We start from the raw sequence: 23421 nt of genomic DNA on the forward strand, positions 1-23421 counted from the left end.
AAACAACTGATTTTTTCATGTATGATTATAACAATAGTAACACAAACACAGAAAGTACCAAACAAGAACCATCTTATGGAATTTTGGAGACTAATGATATCAACAGCAGCTACGTCTAAAGGCACTGTAATAAAATCTTGCATTGGGGCACCTGGGTGGCTCAGCCATTAAGCATCTGCCTTTGGCTCAGGTCATGATCCCAGGGTCCTGGGATTAAGCCCCGCATTGGGCTTCCTGCTCTGCGGGAAGCCTGCTTCTCCCTCTCCCACCCCCCCTGCTTGTGTTCCCTCTCTCACTGTCTCTCTCTCTGTCAAAAATATAAAATCTTAAAAAAAAAAAAATCTTGCGTTTATTATCTCTAGTGTATCAGAATGGCTAAAGATGAGGACTTTGGGGTCAACAATACTTCTGATCCATCCTGGCTTTGCTAATTTTTGCTTGTATGATTTGGGTCAAGTGATTCGACTTGCTTATCAATTTTATCATCTGCACAAAGGGAATAATATGCACCTTGAGGGTTGCTGTAAGGATTAAATGAGACAATGTAAATAACCTGAACATGGTACCTAGCACAATACGAGATATGATTATTACTATTGAAGAAATAAGACATTTTTAGGAGATATAATTATCACCATTTACATGTAAGGAAACTGAGGCCCAGATAATTAAACAACTATCTTAGATATACAGAAATTGAGAAATATAATTGGGACTCAAATCCTCTGACTCCAAAGACCATGATTAACTCCAAGAGGGTGGGATAGGAGCAGGGGAAGAGGATAGAAACAGGGGGAGAGAATAGCACTGGTGCAGTCCTTAGCATGTAGCTGTTAGTTTCCTTCTCTTTTCTTTTTTTTTTTATTTTCATTTTTACACCCCCTGTATATTCTTTCTTGCTTTGTTGAAGATTAATTGGCCATATAGTTGTGGGTTCATTTCTGGGTTTTCTATTTTGTTCTGTTGATCTATGTGTCTACTTTTGTGCCAGTACCATACTGTTTTGATGACTATAGCTTTGTAATATAACTTGAAGTCTAGAACTGTGATGCCTCTAGCTTTGCTTTTCTTTTTCATGAATGACACATTAGACCAGATGGACTTAATACATATACTTAGAACATTCCATCCTAAAACAGAAGAATATACATTCTTTTCAAGTACACATGGATCATTCTCCAGAATAGATCACGTATAAGGTCACAAAACAGGACTCAACAAATACAAAGAGATCGAAGTTATACCATGCATCTTTTCTGACCACAATGCTATGAAACTAGAAGTCAACCACAGGAAAAAATTTGGAAAGACCATAGATATATGGAGGTCAAACAATATGCTACTAAACAATGAATGGGTCAACCAGGAAATCAAAGAAATAAAAAAATACATGGAAACAAATGAAAATGAAAACACAATGGTCCAAATCCTTTGGGATGTAGCAAAAGTAGTCCTAAGAGGGAAGTATATAGCAATACATGCCTACCTCAAGAAGCGAGAAAAATTTCAAATAAAAACCTAACCTTACATCAAAAGAAGCTAGAAAAAAAGAACAACAAATTAAGCCTAAAGCCAGCAGAAGGAAGGAAATAATAAAGATTAGAGCAGAAATCAATGGTATAGAAACTAAAAAAACAATAGATCAATGAAACCAGGAGCTGGTTCTTTGAAAAAAATTAATAAAATTGATAAATCTCCAGCCTGACTTATCAAAAAGAAAAAAGACCCAAATAAATAAAATCACAAGTGAGAGAGGAAAAATAACAACCAACACCACAGAATTTCTACTAATATCAATATCAGCACTCAAATCCCTGGAAACAGAGAAATTTTTTATTTTCTAAAGAGGAATAAAATGACCCAGTAGACAAAAGTTATGATTTATAATACAAGAAGAAATCATTCATTTTCCATAATTTGTTTTTATCTTGACATGAAATTTGGGGTTTTATTGTTATTCAGGTATTTATATGATAAAGATCAGGGGCAAAGATGGGTAAAAAGAGATTGAAATGCTTACTTATTGGATACTTTCTCTGACATTTCTTTGAAATGCTAATGATGCTTTGAGTAACTATCAGATTGGAATTCACACATATTTAGTTCTGTACCTTGGCATGAAACATCCACTTATCAAAAGAGAAGTGTGAAATTAAATGAGACAAATTGTGAAAACAGTTTAATCTATATACTTTACCTCAGCTACATATAAAAAAATAGTAAGAAAGTGCAAAAATTCTTTCCAAAGTATATTTTAAAAATATATAAGCAGAAACAAAGGAGTAAATTCCATGTATTTCCTGTGTCAAAATAACAGTCTTTATTGAATATCTAATACAATCACTATTGAATATCTAATACAATACATTTGTAAAAATGAAATCCTTTTAAATTAAAAATTGTTGTAATAGCAGAAACATATTTAATGTGTTCTGTGCCACTGGCATTGTTCTGCTTTACTTCTATTATTTTATTAAGTCTTCACAACACTTATAGGTGTATACTATATCTTTGTTTGCAGAAGTGAAAATATAAACATTGCCAGAATGTATTTTGAACAATGTATTAATTCTTCTTTGAAAACTGGGGTACAGGCTGAACCATTTATCTATCATGGTATATCAACCACTCCAAAACTTAATGGCTTAAAATAATAGCCATTTATATAGCTCATGATTCTGGTGTTTTCTTCTGGTCTGGGCCAGCCTCAGCTAATCTTGGCTAGGTTTTTTCATTCATGGGTGGTCAGCTGGCATATTGGCCTGGGATTGGTAGGTCATGGATGACCTCACTCAATTGTCAGAAAGTTGGCTGACTATTGTCTAAGGTGACAGAGATGGCTGGGCTATCAACCATGCCTTTTTACTTTAGGTTTGTTTTGTTTTGTTTTGTTCATTCTTTAACATCTTGGGACCTTTTTGACCCTGGAGGAACTGCCCCTCCCAGGGCTAGCTAAATCTTAGCGATAGTAAACATGCCTTTCATATGCAAATCAACCAATCCAGAGCCATACCCCAACCACACTCTGGGCCACTTTTCACCTGGCCTAATCACACCAGGGCCAGGTATCAAACAACTAGGGATAATCCCTATGCTCCAGAAGCTGCTGAAATGATTCAAACTAGCCAACCCTAAACCTGATTATCCTGTTTCACCCATTCCTTCACAGAGAAATCACAATAAAGGCTCTGGCCCACCTTTTCCCTCACTCATTCTGCCTCCTAACTAACTTTGGTGTTTCCCCATGTCCCCCACCCAGGGCATGGCATCCTCCCTCCTCTTGGAATCTATAACAGTTTATCTTTTCGATGGCAATTGTCTCCTGATCTGTTAGCCTCATCATACTTGAAAAACAATAAAGCCTATAATTTCAAACAGCTGGGTAATGTATTTCATCATCTCTCAGGCGAGTCTGGGCTTGTTCACCTGGCAGCAAGCTTGCAAGAGCAGCCAGAGAGCAAGCCCCAGTGCACAAGTGCCTTTCAAGTCTCTGCTTCTGTTGTGTTGGCTCTTGCCCCATTGGCCAAAGCAAGGCACACGGTCATGCCCAGAGTCACGTGGGAGGAATGGATCCAGAGTAGGGTGTGGCTACAGGGAGCTGTTGCATAGTGGGGCCATACCTGCCATCAATCCACCAAATTAGCATTTCAGGAGCTTTTATATCGACTTCTTATTCTCTTTGATTTGAGTAATCTTTAGAGTTTGGCCATTGAAATAAGCAAGTAGTAGTTGCCTTTTGACAACTCTTAACAAAAATGTTACCAACTATCATGATGCTAAGAACTATTATTCAAAAGACAACGCTTATATGCCAATACCTAAATTTCCTTTTACTTAGGGAAGTGATTGCTTATCACTAGAGGACTTGGACAATATAAAGCATTTTGAGGTGATTATAGTCATTTTGGTAAAACCACAGAGGGGATGATAACCTAATAATAATATTCACAGAAAACTTTAGATAAAATTATGCCCCTAAAACTCTCATTTATCATGATTATGGTCAAAAACCTCTTGACTGAGATTTACAGAATCTTTTTCCCACAATAGGCTGATTATTGTCAATTTTCTTTTCATAATCAAACACTTGGCCTTCTTTAGCAACTTTCAAAATAAAATTCTAAACTTCCTTATTTCTGAATTCCTCCTTCCTTTTACATTACTTACCCATTACTGTCATCCATACCAACCTGTTACATTGTAAAGCACTATGGACCCAAGTAGCATAGGAACAAAAAGGAGAAAATACATTGGAACAGAATGCCAGGTTTTATTTCCTTTTGGTATTATCTTGCTTCCATGAGAATGAAAAAAAACTTTTTTAGTTCACTTATCCCAAATTCCAGGAATAATCATAAACAGGAGAAGTACATCTCCTCCCACAAAGAGTCTACTTGCTTGCCTTTGAACCCTAGATTGTTCTTTTATCTAAATAGTAATATATTTTCCAGGCCAGTGGATATGGGAATCTGATAGATCTTAGTTTGAATCTCAGCTTAACCTTTTACTAGCTAGGGAAACTTCAGTAACTTGTTTAAGTGTTCATTTTTACTTCCAAAAAATGGATATAATAGGCCATAAACGCTAGCTTTCAAGAGAGTTCGGAGCTGTCTTCACTCACTCTCCACTCACTATTCTACCCCAGGAAGGGTCTCTGTCTTGAGGGAAGGACTAAAGGAGTTATTATCAAGGACATACTTTTGCTACATTGGAAAGGGATGCAGTTTTTGTGGGAAGACAGAGAGATTATTATAGTACTGGGTGGGCACAGAGTGCTCCTCCTTTAAATTGTTGTCTTTTGGACCTCTCTTCCTAGCACTCTTCTCTCTTCCATCTCAGGATATCATTGTGACAAGGTTAGAGCAGGGGGACACCTTCTACTTGGAAAGCCAAACAGGAACCAGGGTTAGGTATGGGGATATGCAAGGTCAGGAACAAACCTGCCTCAATCAGCAACTAGGGAGAGAACGTGTAGGGACTTGGGACCAAACTGTAATAAAGAAAGTTGGTTTGTCTGTAGCATCCTCTGGGCAAATACCTATTGAGACTTATTATGGTTGCCAATTTGTTTAAATATGTGAATGCAGTATTCTGGCTATATCTCTATCAGATAATCATAATTATTATTAATCATTCATTTCACAGGACTGTTATGCAGATCAAATGTAAATATAACTCCTAATTCAGTGCCTATTAAATAGCACATACCTGTTAATTTATGAAAACTTTGGTGTTTGGAGTTTATAGTAATAACTAATGTACTTAAAATGCAAGTCAGCAAGTCAACTTTGGATTTGTTATTATCCACCACATTGGCTATTTTTGACTCTTTCACAAGATTGGGTTATGAGCTTATCAGGTAATTTAACTTTTGATTGTGGCAAATATTCAGCTATATGAACTAAAATGACCAATCAAAAAAATATACTGACTTCCATTGCTAAGTTCTTTGGCCAGGGTTTTACAGTATATATTTAAAAGACAAATTAGGTCATAAAAATGCATGGTATATTTTAAGTCCCAGAGAACATTTATGTTTTATCTTAAAACATTTGTGTTTTATCTAGAAAAAATTACAAAGCAGTAAATATTTCTTTTTTCTTTTCTGCATTACACTTTCAAAGATCTGAAGAAATTAAAAATAACTAATGCTATTTCAGAGAAGAAAGAAAAAGATAGGGGCGCCTGGATGGCTCAGTCATTAAGCGTCTGCCTTCAGCTCAGTTCATGATCCCAGAGTGCTGGGATGGAGCCCCGCATCCGGCTCCCTGCTCAGTGGAGGGCCTGCTTCTCCCTCTCCCACTCCCCCTGCTTGTGTTCCCTCTCTCACTGTCTCTCTCTCTCTCTGTCAAATAAATAAATAAATAATCTTTAAAAAAAAGAAAGAAAAATATAGATTTGTGTTAATAGCTCAACATCAGTTTCTTGTAAAAGAGTCTCACTTTTTAGTGATATTATGGTTTGCATTGTTTGCCTATGTTAAGCCTGAACAAATCCTTTTTGTCTAAAGTATATAACTTATAGAATTATTCTTAATTTTATATTTTATATATATATATTTTTTTATTCTTATGTTAATCCCCATACATTACATCATTAATTTTAGATGAAGTGTTCCATGATTCATTGTTTGTGCATAACACCCAGTGCTCCATGCAGAATGTGCCCTCCTCAATACCCACCACCAGGCTAACCCATCCTCCCACCCCCCTCCCCTCTAGAACCCTGTTTGTTTTTCAGAGTCCATCGTCTCTCATGGTTCGTCTACCCCTCAGAGTATATATATATATATTTTTAAGATTTTATTTATTTATTTGAGAGAGAAAATGAGATAGAGAGCATGGGAGGGGGGAGGGTCAGAGAGAGAGGCAGACTCCCTGCCAAGCAGGGAGCCCAAAGCGGGACTCGATCCCGGGGCTCCAGGATCATGACCTGAGCCGAAGGCAGCCGCCTAACCAACCGAGCCACCCAGGCGCCCCTATATTTTATATTTAAAGTAATATTCTCAGTATTATTAAATTACTTCTTAATTTAAACCTTAAATTACTTCTAATTATACTTCTTTCAAAGATTTTGTTTCTGAATTTATTTTCTGGGAGAAGGGCAAAGGGATGTCATTATGTATGATCTTGATTTACCTGCCTGATGTCCTTCTGCACAATGATTCATTTATTGTGAAGGTTTGGACATGGGTGTTTCACTTTAAGAAAACTCAGTTTTGTTATTCAATATAAAGTATATGCTCTGGGGACAAGGAAGAACAATATAAAATTACTCAATTAGTACTCAATTCATATCTTTGAAATGCACCCTAAGGTATGTCAGGAAGATGTGGTTCATACACACACACACACACACACACACACACACAAATTCATTTTATACATGGTACTATAGGGTCATGAGTGTTTCATAAAGTGAGGATATCATTGTACCAACAAATAAAATGTCTGGGTATTGCACAAGTTTGAAAAGGCAGTGCTATTGTATCATCTTTTGGAGTCCTTATAAACAACCATCCTGATGTTCTTCCTCTCTTTTGCAGATGGCCCTTCTCAGCAGGAGGACAGCGATCCTCCAAAAGAATATGATCCTGGGCAATTTGCAGGCCTTCTCCATGGATCTTCTCCAGCCTGTGAGTCCCCTGAAAATCCATTTCATCTCTATGGGAAAAGAGATGAATGTGAAGAAGGAAAAGATGAAGTCAGTTTGGCAAATAGTCCTTTGCCTTTCAGGAAGTCTCCAATAGCAAATAACTCAGAAACTTCGGTAAAGAAAATTAAACCCAAAGTGGTCAGTCGAACAATTTTTCACAAAAAAAGCAACCAACTTGAAAACCATACCATTGTTGGCACAAGAACAACTAGAAGTGGATCCCGGAATGGGGACCAGTGGATTATGAACACAGGAGGATTTGTGGAGAGAGCCTGTACCTTGGGGAGAATAAGGTCATTGCCAAAAGCCCTGATTGACATGCATTTATCAAAAAATGTCTCTAAATCAGATTCTGATCTCATTGCATACCCTTCAAATGAGAAAACATCAAGAGTTAACTGGAGTGAATCTTCAACTGCCGAACATAGTTCTAAAGGGAATTCTGAAAGAACACCGTCCTTCACTTCTGAATGGGAAGAAGTAAGACTTGTTCTTCTTGTTCTTTATATAAGACTTTGGAGCAAGGGAAGTTTGGGGGAAGAGTTTTCAGTTTTTTGAGTCTTTCAGAGGCAAAAAACAAAAACAAAAACCAAAAAAATTAACAGACACATACAGTTCCAAGTGGAAGGGCAAGATTCTAGGGGTAATACATGATAATTTCGCAGCTAGTGTAAAAACAAACACAATTCCACACATGTGGAGAAATCTATTGTTTCCATAGAAATGATATCAAGCAGAAGTAATAACTAGCTATGAGGTACAAGAGAATGTTCACATTATGTCCTACCAAGCACTGCAGCTGACAAATTGAGAAAAAATCTTTGTATTCCTGCAGCTCTGTATCATTCTGCTAGTTGCTAAATTCTTTGTTGGCTCGTCCCCCCTTTAAAGTATCTTATATTTTCAGAAAAGCTCCTTATAATCTTAACCTTAATGGTAAACAGAATAGTCCTGGCTTGGGTTGCCTAGGTGGCTCAATTGTTTAAATGTCCAACTCTTGATTTTGGCTCAGGTCATGATCTCAGGGTTGTGAGATTGTGCCCCATGTCATGCTCTGCACTGGGCATGGAGCCTGCTTAAGATTTTCTCTCTCTGCCCCTCACCCACCACTCATGCTCTCTCTCTCTAAAAAAAAAAAAAGAAGGAAGGAAGGAAGGAAGGGAGGGAGGAAGGAAGGAAGGAAGGAAGGAAGGAAGGAAGGAAGGAAGGAAGGAAAGAAGGAAGGAAGGATAGGAAGGAAGGAAGGAAGGAAGGAAAGGAAGGAAGGAAGGAAAGGAAGGAAGGAAGGAAGGAAGGAAGGAAGGAAGGAAGAAGGAAAGAAAGAGAATAGTCCTGGATCTTCTCCAAGTGCCATACAATAAACCCAAATTACTTAATATTTCCCTTTTACAATTATCAGAGAGACATTAAAGAAAAATATGTTGACGTCATGTATCACCAATTTAAGCTCTACTTAAAGACAAAGTCTTTCATTTTATAGAATTAGTTAGAAAGTAAGTGCCATTGCAAGGTTATGAAATATCATCCTTGGTCCCTAAGGAGGACTACGTCATAAAATAACTAAGTTCCTTGCCTTTTCTTGAATTTCTTCAAAAAACGGACCGCACTCTCCCTTAGCATTTCATTCTAACACGTCACATTTTCTCCCTCAGAAAACTGTGCCAGGTGGATTGGGTTTTGAAGCACAATAGGTCACTATAGTATTCTGAGAACTAGAAATGTCTGATACTGACATTCTGAATTGAGCTATTTGGGAAAATCACTTAATCTCTCTGCATCTGTTTCAGGGTGAGCAAAATGGGACATTTAAGTAATGCTTATTGTCCTCTCTGAAACCTGCTGTCTTACTCAGGTTGCTAGGATGATGATGAGGGGATTAAACCATAAATGGCTAAAGCTTAGATAGTCATATCTTCCTATAAATACTGTACTACTAGATTGATAGTCTATTCAAATCTCTCCATTTCTTATATTTATTAACTCTGTGAATAACATCCAAAATCTTTTTGGAATGCAGCAGGATTAATTAACATTTAGCCTATCTCTTAGAATTAAGGTGTTTCCCCATGCCTGGATTCTTGCGATTATGTGTCACAAATCAGCTTGTGGCTAGTCAAGCCATTTAGTAAGAACTAGGTTCCAATGGCCACACCCACAGACTGAAACCCACCCCTTCCCCAGTCAGAGAGATGCATGCTCTGAGAACGGGAAGAATGCCTGAGAATGGACATGTTCACATGAATTTATCCTCAGCCCATCCCTTTCTGAGTTTAAAGAATACACAATTCCTAACTTACTGACCCATGTAGGTCCAAACAAAGTTCATTTTAAGAAATATAAAGAGAAGATCTGATTTTGAATATTTAAGAAAGGGAAACATAATTCATATTTTAAAAAGCAATTCAAAAGATGTCTGCTTCCTTTTAAACCTTTCTCAGTCTCTTAATTGTGATATTGCAGTAGTAATATCAAGAATATAGGATGCTGGCATTTGAAAATTATATTAAAATGCAATGCTAAAAGTGAATTAATAATTTATTTATATGGCTTTTGTTTCTCACAGATTGACAAAATAATGAATTCCATAGATGTTGGAATTAACAGTGAACTTAAAGAAATGAATGGTGAGATCACAAGTAAGGAAACCTTTCTTTTATGTTGTAATTAATAAATGTGCTCAAGAACTAGCTAGAAAATTATAGGAGGCTTTAGATAATTTCATGTTTTTATCATAATAACAGCAGCTATAAATTATTTCCTTCCACTCATATCAAACAACCATGACCTCTAAATATCAATTTTAAGTACATCAATTCAGCACATTGAGAGATTTTTTTCCCCACGTGCTATGCCAGTTAGCATTAATGGAGTTTCAACTTTTGTAGAGCTAAGTATGAAGCACTTCAGTGTGTTGTGGAATATTATGACCTGATACACTACGATTTCCCATTCAGTGAAATGTCCCTATCATCCTGGCCAGAGTGATTAACAACTTACCCCCAGGTTATAAGCTCCAGTATGGCAAGAACTATGTGTTACTCATCTTCATGTATCTCAGAATGCCTAGCAGAGTGTCTCACAAATAGTTGATTTTGCAATCACTATTTAATATATTACCCTTATGAAGTATTATTTTTTTCTCTATAATTAAAGCTCAGAGTGGAATTCCATTTGCAACTTTCTTTGAAGACTTTTTGCTTCATACTAATGGGTGATGTCAAATACCAGATAGCTAAACCTAAAAATAACAGTCCAGTGCATGCTAGAGAAACTACTATTCTGGAAAGAATCAAAAGATCTGTCTACATTTCTACCCAGCCACTAAGTAGTGGTATAACCATAGATTATTACATAGATCTATACAATTTGGAGTTAAAACAAGTGATTGCTAAGCTCTCTGAAGAACTCATGTTTAAGTTAGTAGTGATAGTTGATGGTTTTGTAGAGATGATAAGATTAAGGTCTGTGAGAGAGAAGTCTAAATATATCACAGCTATGGGATTTTGTGGCCCTTTGACTAGTCACCGGGGCTTTTTATACAGCACCCCATGTGACTCTTAAGCACGGAAAAGTTAGAAAATGGCTCTCTTATGATGCACTGGGCCTGGGTGGATAAGAAGTGACATGGAAATCTGGGGTTGCAGTCACTGAAGGGGATATTCAGGCCTAAATGAACACCTCACTCATTTCTCCTATACTGGGACAGGTAAGGAATTACTCTAATATGACTGGACCCCATTTTAATTAAATGATAATTGTTTAAAAGGTTACATAATTTTTTTCTGAAATGCATATTTATTTTAGATTTTTAAAACTGAAAAATTATCCAAAAAAGTACCAAAATTGTGTGCATATGTCTAATGACACAAATAAGACATTAGCTCTGTGATAACATGTATAGCCAGGTCTCTCATACAGAAATGCTGATAAACATTGAGGATTTTTCTAGTATTCAGAGAACTAGCCTAGGAATGTATGTTGCTACATAGTTCTTCCAGACATGCTTACAGAATAATTTCAAGAAAGTGTAGGAATGCACATTTTTAACTGATACAAAGGTAAGCTTTTATATTTTTTTCGTCAATAGAAAATTCCCTGACACTGAGAATGTTCAGGCAGGGACATAGAGCTTCTCTACTGGAAGACTTAGGTGATATTGAGCATTAATGCTCTAAAATTCTTTAAACAGATAATACCACAGAATTATAAAAAATATAAATATGACTGTAATGAAAGGGTAATGTTATAATAAGGGTAAATGTTAAAAATGCCAATCAGGAAAAGCTGCCTTTGAAGGGCACTTTAGTAGTAAACAAATCCACAGATTATCTCCCCTAATTCTCCTCTTTCTGCCATTTATACTGCCATCCTACCCCCGCCTTTATTTACTATTTTTCTACAGTGATAATGAAAATGAAAGTAGAGACTCAGCCCTCACAGATTCATTACTATTAATAATGTCTGGTTCTGTATGTCCCTTAATTTTTGCCTCTTCATTGTATATTAATTATACACTAAGTGATTGACCATGCCGTGTGGCATTCCAGTTGGCCTTTAGGTCATTGTGGATTACAACTTTACTGGGCTGCAGGCTTTTCCCTCTTGTGGCTAGATGGACTAGAGAGGTGATAACCCCATGCAAATTCCACAAATATTACTGGGTACCACGTGTGGTTGGGAAATCACATGGTGAAATAAAAAGTCTGACAGACATGAATTCAAATCTCAGTTCTGCTATTTACTAGGCTCTTGACCTTAGGCAACTCATTCAATTTCCTGATCAACAGAAATGAGTATATTGATATACGATCATTGTAGAGACATGTCCAATGGCATATAGGTGGGGTCAGACTTACGTAGATATGTATTAAATTTCAGCTCCCCACCTTGCCCTACCACAAGGGAGATGTGGTGTTTGACACTGTGGATATACACATGTGGAGATAAACACACATTAGCCCTTTCTTTAAGAACTTCATGATGTCAGTTAGTCTCATAGTCTTCATGTTACATTTGCTGTGCTCCCTGGAATAGTGGTGTGTCAATTGTGATACAGGTAGTAACTGGCCCAACAGTCAGCTGATACCAGAGAAGAGTAATTACTAAAAGAGATCATTAAACTCCAAGATACCCTGGCAAAGAAAAGAGAAAAATCTAGACTGTATTGATTTAAAGGGCCTAAATTATTTTTATGAAATATGGATGTTCTTTTTTTGCTTGACAATGGGGAAGAGAGGTGCAATGAAATTAACAGGAGGTAAATTTAGAATGGGTGAAAGGAAATACTGCTTTACCTAGTATGTGTTGACAGTGTCTAGAATTTTGCTTTGAAAGGCCACTGAACCAAGCACTAGGCCTGGCTTTAACAGAGCTGCACAGCTTTATGAGTGTTTGTGATGTTTGTTGCTAAAAACCTCAGAAGACGATTTTTGGGAGAATAAAATCAGAAGCAATGGAGATACATGATGGATCAAGGATGAGCATTACATTTTCCATGCTCTTTCCCATTTTGTTTCAGTGTTTTTGTTTGCCCTCCCTACTACCTGCACATTTGCAATTTCAGGTATTTTGTAAACAAAATATTTATTGGACTGGTAAAGGATTTGAAAATCTCTCCTCTTCACTCCTAAAAATAGGAACCAGCTCAAAGTTTGAGCAGTCTCTATGAATCATCAAACTAGTTCTACTCGTAGAAAACCATTTCCTCTTTTTTTTTTTTAATTTCCTCAACAACTCTATAGTAATTTGAAACTTACCCAGCAACATCAACTATCCAGGACTAAGGTAGAAATAGCAGTAAATAAAATTTACTGAATCTATATTAAGTTCTCACTCAGAATAATATTAATAGACAATTTTCACAAACATAAACTTCTGGTTTCCCACTTGAAGTCAGATTCAAATGTCAAACAAATTGGCACTGGTAGTAGGATTCAACTGTACTGAATACCTCATATTGTATAGAACATCCTGTTCTTTGGTGATGCTGGATATGTGATGTGATAGTACATTCTACATAGTTATATACTGCCATGTATAGGATTTTTTCAGAGAACCGGTTTTGAAGTTAGATGGACTCAGCTTCAAATCCCAGGATTGCAGTTCACTGGCTCTGTGACCTATTTGATCTCAGTTTCCTCCCCTATAAATTCAGATTTTTAACAACTACCTCCTAAGACCTCTGCAAGATTAAATTATACACTTGTACTACTATAGCCTAGAATATAACAGGTGATCAATAAATGTAATTCTTTTGCCTTCTTATCAAAATATGCATGACTTATTTTTCTAATTAGAGTGTATGCCACACAGGAAGATACTTAGGAAATCTTTCTTATCATTTTGATCAGTAAAGATTTTAGTTAAAATATACTCATATTCTAAGTTGCTTTTATGAGGAGTCTTTCTTGAAGTCACATTTCTTTTTTTTTTTTTTAAGATTTTATTTATTTATTTGAGACAGAGAGAATGAGAGAGACAGAGAGCACATGAGAGGGGGGAGGGTCAGAGGGAGAAGCAGGCTCCCTGCCGAGCAGGGAGCCCGATGCGGGACTCGATCCTGGGACTCCAGGATCATGACCTGAGCCGAAGGCAGTCGCTTAACCAACTGAGCCACCCAGGCGCCCTTGAAGTCACATTTCTTAACCATTGTCCTTTTATCACAAGGAAGCACTTTCAAATTAGGAAATTTACTATGTTCATTGTAACTACCTCAAAATTGTCACACTTGCTAAGAATCAGGTTGATGATCTTCTTCATGAGATTGAGGAAAACTTAAGTGGAGGCAATAATTGGCTCCATAGGACTTGCTTATCATTACACATATACAGCAAATATTCCAAATAATTAAGTGCCCAGACTTTATAATACAGGGGTGGTAGATAATCTTATGAACACCCTCCTACTTCTAAACTAGCTTCAATAATCTGCTGCCACACTAGACAGACTACAGGTGTATGGACTGTATTGGAATCATTTCAGGTACATGAATATAAAAAGTAGCATTTAGTTAAAAGGTATTTTTTAAGGCTGGGGTTTTTTTTCTTATACTTAACGTTAAATTATATTCAAAGAGAAATATTCTAGAGTCTTATCTTTTAAAAACCTACTTTCACCAAGATATCAATTCCATCTAAATTTTAATTGTAAATGAAAGCTATTAAAATGAATTTGTAAAAGATTTTATCATAGAATACACTATATTGGATACATAAAGCATAACTCAAGCTATTTGCTGGAGAGCTCATAGCTCTGAAAACAGTCACTAACATTAATCTGCAACTCCACTTTCTAAGCTTTTGCTCGTCTTCCTCTAAGAGTGTGAGGGCCAAGTTACAGTTCAGAGTCCCTCATAGCTGTAGAGATCCTCCATGGAGAGTTTCTAGGAACCTAGGAACTCACTAAGACAGAATAAGTGTTCTCTCTTCTGATCTAAGCTCCACCTTCGCCCAAGTCTGCAAGAACAGAGAGTGCTCACTCGGCCCTTTCCACAAAGAGGGTCTCTTTCTGGGTGGTCTGGACAGACATCTCCACAGCCCCAGAAGCTGCTCCTCCCTGATGTTTTGGCTGCTTTCAGGCCTTTGGTATTTGCTCACATACCTCTAGATAAGCATCAAGAGGTACTTTGCCAACGATGCAGCTGATAGCTGTTTTTCTGCTGAAGTTGTTGGGAATATCATTCCTTAAACTCTAGGAGAACACATTAAAAAAATAGTATTTACAGTTTTCCAGAGTTGTCCTATTATGGAAATGACAAAGAGGAAAAAAGCTGAAATGTATTCCTTTCTTACTGTGTGTCAAATACTGTGCACTTTTCTCCTGTGAACATTTTTCATTCAATTCTCAAAATAACTGGGTGAGGTGTTATTATACCCATTTTACAGATGAAGAAAGGCTCAGAAAAAATAGGTAATTTGTCGAAGTCAACTGCTTCAAAATTAGGTTTGTTTCTTCCTGAAATCCACTAAGCTTTCAATCAAATACACTACCTACACAAAACAACAGAAGCCAGCCCTTTGCTTCTTTCTCTTTAGCTCAAATCATACCCATATGCACTAAAGGGAGCCAACTGAGAGTGGTTAAGGGTAGAACCCTTAACCTAGGGTTAACCCCTAACCTTAAGCCTAACTACTGGTATATAGAAAGCTTTAGCTCCAACTCCAAAGCCCTCCCAAAGTATTTGGTCACATGATCATCTATTTAAATGAGTCACAGCTCTGAATATCTCCTATGTCCCAAAGTGAATGCATAAATGCTGATAATGACCTGGGTTTCACTTATTTTCAGAGGAAGACTTTTCCTTGCCTCCAGCAATATTCCTTTTTCCATGAACTGTTAAATTGCACATTAAAAACCTCTCTGTGAGATGTTTTGCAACGGGCATAATTTATTTTTGATTTTTATTTCTTTTTACAGCACTATTTTTAATAGAACCAACTGGGGAAGGTGGGTAGTAGAATATGTTAGCATACAAGCACCCTATTTTGTCCAAATTAAGAGAAGACTTATTTTTATTATATTTTATATAACATTTCACTGAGTAACTTTTTTTCAGATAGATTAAATCTAAGAAATCCCTTAATAATAGAATAGCTATGTAAAAATGTGAATTACAGTAATTGTTAGGCTACCGTGAGTTAATCTTTATCAAGAGATAGTGTTTAATCAACCAAACAATTGTGTTCTTAGCACAATAGCCACTAAAATTTATTTAACACCATTCATTCCAAATAGTCATTAAAAACTAAAATAACCTACACAATATAGATTTTGATCATTAGAATAGGGCTGAGATTTTTCTGGTTTTGAAATTATAAGTAATATTCACATGTGAAATTAGGTCTCTCTTAAAAATGAAATAGTTGAGTATTACTCTGTGGCCTAATATTTGCTTATGATGTATCAATAGTTAGAATTGGTACATTGTTTTCAATTCAACAAAATACTTAAGCTTTCTAGAAGAGGCCTAGAGCAGTGAGCAAGTACAGTCTCTCAGTTGTACTGGAATACTTGGAATACTTTTCATAACATCTTTCACATATAATCAACCAACATCTGCTCCAATACGACCCACGATGATAAGCTCACTACTTTCAGAGACAATATATTCTATCACTAGGAAGCTCAAATTGTTAACAAACTTTATTTTTTGACATAGGTTTGGATATGCACTCTAACAATTACTCATATTGTGACCTTGAGAAAATCATTTCATCAGCCTAAACCTCACTTCTTCATACAGAAAACAACTATAACAAATAATGTCTACCTTCCCTCATCATCATTGGAAAAATCTAATGAATTACTACATGAGAAAGTAGTTAGCTACATTCCTAGTTCATAGTAGACTATACTGGACGACATCTACCCTCTTTGATTGCTCTTTTCCCTTCTATTTTCTCTTAAAATTTTTTTTTCCAAATAAACAAAGGGTGGATAGTGGCCCATTATTTATTTCTAATACATATAAGTACCTTCAAGATATGGATGATATTTTTGATAGGCTATACTTCTTACACATTCACCATAAAGCTGGAAAGCAGCTGCCAAAAATCTTCTTTGTAAGATACTTTCAAAATACTAGTTGAACAACTTCTATGTAAATATCAGTGCATTTTTAATATACATTTTTATTTTACTTTATTTTTTTAAATTTAGTTTTATTTTATTATGTTATGTTAATCACCATACATTATATCATTAGTTTTTGATGTAGTATTCCATGATTCATTGTTTGCGTATAACACCCAGTGCTCCATGCAGAACGTGCCCTCTTTAATACCCATCACCAGGCTAACCCATCCCCCCCACCCCCCTCCCCTCTAGAAACCTCAGTTTGTTTCTCAGAGTCCATAGTCTAAAATATCAGTGCATTTTATAAAGTTTACCATTAGCAATTCATACTGGGAAAGAAAAATTCTTCCTCTGCCCTTTAAGGTTTTCCAACTGGACTAAGAATTAAATTTGATTAAGACAGATTAATAGGAAAAAAATCGAAGTTTTCCTACATATGCATGGAGGCTCAAAACTGAAATTGAGACCTAAGGAAATTACCAAGGCAGGCGGTTTTTATACTTTTTAGACAGAGACAATAAATTTGTGAAGAACTGACAGGATAAAGAAAACAGATGTTTGGGAGCTTTAATTAGTAAGGAATTTTAAGCAGAATTTTGGCTGAGGTAGTTGATTAGTAAAAAAGTAATAAGGTTTGTTTCTACAGTTTTTCTTGGCTTTGAAGTTCCTATCTCTGGTGATAAGGATATTTTTTTACTTCTTAGTACAGGGTGGAGTACCTTCCATGTGGGAGATTTATTTCTTGCTTTCAGGGGGACAGGGGATGGTCTGAGTGTTCTTGTACCAGCTGTTTCCTAAGTAGCTTCAATTCAAAATAATCAGCATGCCATTGTGGCACATTTTGGGCAGCCTGCCCTGGGCCCCTACAGAGGTAAAAGTAATTAAGACTAATTGGAAATATAGCTAATAGACCTTCATAAGTTATGGATCCTCATAATGATTGCTTTTAAATACAAATTTGTCTTCCTAAAATATAATGAAGAATTAACTGACAAACATGGGTCACTTAGGGCGCCTGGGTGGTTCAGTTGGTTAAGCGACTGCCTTCAGCTCAGGTCATGATCCCAGGGTCCTGGGATCGAGTCCCACATCAGGCTCCCGGCTCAGCGGGGAGCCTGCTTCTCCCTCTGACCCTCTCCCCTCTCATGCTGTTTCTCTCCTGCTCACTCTCTAATAAATAAATAAATAAATAATCTTTTAAAAACATGGGTCACTTAACCATGAAAAAAATTTTATAGTTTATACTGGTTGTTCCTATGATACACTGTCCTGAAAAAAAGACTTCTCATCTACTTGTATTTTTGGTACTCAAATATTAACTTCTAGAGAATTAGGAAATGAAATGTTTTGTAAGTTTAAGAACAATGGTACCCAACACTATCACTTATAGGAATGTATCCTAAGGAAGCAATAGGACAAGGGCAAAGTAAGTGTACATAAAGATGTTCATCTCAGCATTTTTTATGATCCTTCAAAAAATAAAATCAAACCAAATGACCATTTATAGAAAATTTATAAAATGAGTTACTGTAATTCTCTATGATCAAATATTAAATATCTAATTAAAAATGACATTAGTCTATATTTATTACCATGGAAATATAGCCATAATTTATTACTAAGTGAAAAGAGTAGATAATGAAGTAAATTATAATCCCATTTTTGAATATACATGCATGAAAAAGATCTGGAGGATGGATGCAAAAAGTTAACTGAATATCTCTGGGTAAACTTATCAGTGATTATTATTTTCTTCTCTCCTAAATTTTCTGAAGTTTTTACAGTGAATATACATTACTCTTATGTTTATTGTCTACACCTTTCAATTAAAAGTATATGTCAATTTAGTAAACATGATAAATTATAATTTATATATAATAGACACATATAATCACATATATATAAACATTTATATGGGAAACATAAAATGTTATAGCTATTAATGTAATGATAAAAGATTTGCCAAGTAAATACTATTAATGAATACATGATTAAGTCTTTTTGTCAGTTTTGAGTTAAAATAAGTGTGTTTCAGTGGTTTTCATTTATTTTATGTTTCTGCAAAAATTATTTGACTACACAAATTTTTTAAATCTTACTAAACCAATCCCTGATCAAAATGATTATTTTTTAATGTCCATTGTTGGTCTGTGTGCATATTCTAGTGACACTCCAGTCCTTGTCTATGTGCACACTCAGTTTCTACATATTAAAAATAATTACATAGGTAGAATTTTGCAATCCTCATTTTCACGTATTTCACAAAATTTTATTTTTCTTACACTTTTTTCTTACCTCTTGCTTTATCCCTCCTGTGAATATCCAATGTTAGCATGCTGTATATGCGTCTACTCTTTTCTCCACTTTCATGCAATCACAAACAGATAAGTGATTGATAGATAGATGACAGATGGTAGATAGATGATAGATAGATAGATGATAGATATAGACAGATAGGTGATATAGGTAGATAGATGATAGATAGATAGCTGTTGCTTGTGTTTTAAAAAAAGAAATTACGCTATATACATTTCTCTGCAACCTATTCTCATTCAACAATAAATCATTGCTTTACCTTACTTTTATTTATTTTTTTATTATTATTATGTTATGTTAATCACCATACATTACATCATTAGTTTTTGAGGTAGTGTTCCATGGAACACCCAGTGCTCCATGCAGTACGTGCCCTCTTTAATACCATTCACGAGGCTAACCCATCCCCCCACCCCCCTCCCCTCTAGAACCCTCAGTTTGTTTCTCAGAGTCCATAGTCTCTCATTGTTCATCTCCCCCTCCAATTTCCCCCTCTTCATTCTTCCCTTCCTGCTATCTTCTTCTTCTTTTTTTTTTTTCACATATAATGTATTATTTGTTTCAGAGGTATAGGTCCATGATTCAACAGTCTTACACAATTCACAGCGCTCACCATAGCACATACCCTCCCCAATGTCTATCACCCAGCCACCTCATCCCTCCCAGCACCCACCACTCCAGCAACCCTCAGTTTGTTTCCTGAGATTAAGAATTCCTCATATCAGTGAAGTCCTATGATACGTGTCTTTCTCTGATTGACTTATTTCGCTCAGCATAATACCCTCCAGTTCCATCCACGTCGTTGCAAATGGCAAGATCTCATTCCTTTTGATGGCTGCATAATACTCCATTGTATATATATACCACATCTTCTTTATCCATTCATCTGTCGATGGACATCTTGGCTCTTTCCACAGTTTGGCTATTGTGGACATTGCTGCTATAAACATCGGGGTGCACGTACCCCTTCGGATCCCTACATTTGTATCTTTGGGGTAAATACCCAGTAGTGCAATTGCTGGATCGTATGATAGCTCTATTTTCAACTTTTTGAGGAACCTCCATACTGTTTTCCAGAGTGGCTGTACCAGCTTGCATTCCCACCAACAGTGTAGGAGGGTTCCCCTTTCTCCGCATCCTCGCCAACATCTGTCATTTCCTGACTTGTTAATTTTAGCCATTCTGACTGGTGTGAGGTGGTATCTCATTGAGGTTTTGATTTGGATTTCTCTGATGCCGAGCGATGTTGATCATCAAGACAGTATGGTACTGGCACAAAAACAGACACATAGATCAAGGGAACAGAATAGAGAGCCCAGAAATGGACCCTCAACTCTATGGTCAACTCATCTTTGACAAAGCAGGAAAGAATGTCCAATGGAAAAAAGACAGTCTCTTCAACAAATGGTGTTGGGAAAATTGGACAGCCACGTGCAGAAGAATGAAACTGGACCACTTCCTTACACCACACACAAAAATAGACTCCAAATGGCTGAAAGACCTCAATGTGAGACAGGAGTCCATCAAAATCCTAAAGGAGAACACAGGCAGCAACCTCTTCGACCTCAGCTGCAGCAACTTCTTCCTAGAAACATTGCCAAAGGCAGGGGAAGCAAGGGCAAAAATGAAGTATTGGGACTTCATCAAGATAAAAAGCTTTTGCACAGCAAAAGAAACAGTCAACAAAACCAAAAGACAACTGACAGAATGGGAGAAGATATTTGCAAATGACATATCAGATAAAGGGTTAGTATCCAAAATCTATAAAGAATTTATTAAGCTCAACACCCAAAGAACAAATGATCCAATCAAGAAATGGGCAGAAGACATGAACAGACATTTTTCCTAAGAAGACATCCAAATGGCCAACAGACACATGAAAAAGTGCTTTACCTTACTTTTATAATCAGTGAAGTGTATAACCTGTGAAACAATGTTGCACTCGTAAAGTTCCCCCTCGGAGAGGAAAATTGCTCTGATCCAGCTGCTGCTCCAGGCTCTGCACTCACTTGCTCTGCGACTTGGAAAACAACACCTCACCCTGAGCCTCAGTTTCCTAATTTGAAAATTAAAAGGTAGAACTAGATCTTTTCCAACTCAATAATTCCATGACTCATACTGTCATCCCCCGTTTTATGGGTTGTGCTTTGGCAGCCTGTCCTTCTTTAATAAAGCTTTCCACTTCCTAATTTCTTAAGGACAAATGACCAATAAATCTCAAATATGTGTATTTCAACTAGGTTCTTCGAAATGTTGCCAGATCCTCATTTTATACTCCTTTTTAAATATATTGACATAATAAATGGGGCGCCTGGGTGGCTCAGTTGGTTAAGCGACTGCCTTCGGCTCAGGTCATGATCCTGGAGTCCTGGGATCGAATCCCGCATCGGGCTCCCTGCTCGGCAGGGAGTCTGCTTCTCCCTCTGACCCTCCTCCCTCTCATGCTCTCTGTCTCTCATTCTCTCTCTCTCAAATAAATAAATAAAAACAAAATCTTAAAAAAAAATAAATATATTGACATAATAAATGAATAATTTAATTGATATAGGTGTGCAAGATATTTAAGTTCTTTGTTTTTTTGTGCAAAAGTGATTTTCTCCTAAGCATCTCAGCTCTTTTAAAAATCATGCGTACATTAGTGATGCAAATGGAAATAAATGCAGTATTTCTGATACTATACTTTGCTTGCTTCTTGAATCCACTAAGCTTCTTATAAGAATTTTTATGGCAAAAAAAGTAGTTAGCATTTCAATAGTGTATACTTTTCATTAGGGTGCAGATACTGACCAAGTCCTCACAATGGCCTATTACTTACCCACTGACTTGGCCTGATCAAACTGTAGTTGAGCATCTCCCTTCCCCACAGGGTCCTGAACTTTGGCTTGCCCCCAAATCTAAGCAAGCACTAAAATGCAGGACATCTTTCTTTAAGAGTTCATTCAGAATCAACTGACAACAGAGAGAAACATTTCCTGTTATACCACTCTGTTCATACCCTCTGCTCAGCTCACCAGCTTGCTTCATTTCACCTCAAAATTCCTATAGTCTTGCTTTACCCCTCCCTATTGAAAAAATAAAAAAGCTTTTTCTGTTTGATTTTGAGATGCCTGAAATCCTGAGGAAGGAGAATTCTCCCTGTTGTAATAATCTTTTTAAGTTTCTCCTTGCCTAAGTCTGGATTTGTTTTTATTTGACAGTACTAAAAATTTCTTAGGTCTTTCTGGTTCACTTTGTACCTTCTCAGCCAGTTTTCTTTTCCTCTATTGGTATTAATCAGACCATAAAGGGTGTTTCCCCAGTTTTGATCCTTAGGGACTATATACTAACTGATTTTCTCTGTGTAGCCATTGTTTTGAAAAATGTGTGCATGCTTCTATGTGTGTACATGTGTAGGACATGTGGATTATACCTACAATAATCAGAATTGTATACGTGACATAATTATAGATGTGAGATATATACAGATTGATTTCTTTATCAATTTCTGTATCAACCAGGAATTTTCTAAGAAAATTATCTCTTATCTATTCATATCATACCATGTGTTCGTAATCATAAAACATAAGTGAAATACTGAGGTTTTTTTATTTTTATTTATTTTTTTACTAAGGTTTCTTTAAATAAAAGTGCAACATACAATAGCAAATACCTTATCATTTACTGTTGCTAACATATGAAAGGCTCATTATAGTGACATTGAACCTTTATTATAAAAATAAAAGAAAGATTGTCTTCCCTTTTTTAAAGATTGAATGATATTCCATTCTAGTTATATACCATGTTTTCTTTATCCATTGATCCACTGAGATGGACATTTAGGTTGTTTCCATAGTGTGGCTGTTGTGAGTAATCCTGCAATGAATATGAGAGGGCAGATATCTCATTGAGATCCTGATTTCAATTCTTTTGAATAAATATGCAGAAGTGGGATTGCTGGATCACATGGTGGTCCTATTTTTAATTTTTTGAGGCAATTCCATACCGTTTTCCAGAGTGGCTGCCCCACTTTACATTCCCACCAACAATGCACAAGGTTGCCCTTTTCTTTTTTTTTTTTATTCATGAGAGACAGAGCGAGAGAGAAAGGCAGAGGGAGAAGCAGGCTCCCAAGGAGCAGGGAGCCCGATGCGGGACTCGATCCCAGGACCCTGAAATCATGACCTGAGCCGAAGGCAGACGCTTAACCATCTGAGCCACCCAGGTGCCCAAGGTTGCTCTTTTCTGACCTCCTTGCCAACACTTGTTATCTTTTTTTATATATATAATAGCCATCCTAACAAGTGTGAGATGATACTTCATTGTAATTTTGATTTGCATTTTCCTGATGATAAGTGATCTTGAGCATCTTTTCATATACCTCTTTGCCTGGAAGACATG

At 36.4% G+C, this 23421-nt stretch overlaps 1 protein-coding gene across 1 annotated transcript in view; it reads left to right on the forward strand.

Moving 5' to 3' along the window:
• Nucleotides 1-23421, forward strand: part of ANKS1B (ankyrin repeat and sterile alpha motif domain containing 1B) — a 1110621-nt gene that overhangs the window by 635178 nt on the left and 452022 nt on the right. The window contains exons 13-14 of the mRNA XM_064590752.1: nucleotides 7046-7635; nucleotides 9719-9791. Coding sequence (XP_064446822.1) covers nucleotides 7046-7635; nucleotides 9719-9791 — 663 coding nt within the window. The remainder of the gene's footprint in view (nucleotides 1-7045; nucleotides 7636-9718; nucleotides 9792-23421) is intronic.

Source organism: Mirounga angustirostris, unplaced genomic scaffold, assembly GCF_029215605.1.
Source record: "Mirounga angustirostris isolate CCGP_5_RB_7025 unplaced genomic scaffold, mMirAng1.0.hap1 SCAF_5, whole genome shotgun sequence".
NCBI classification, from domain to species: Eukaryota; Metazoa; Chordata; class Mammalia; order Carnivora; family Phocidae; genus Mirounga; species Mirounga angustirostris.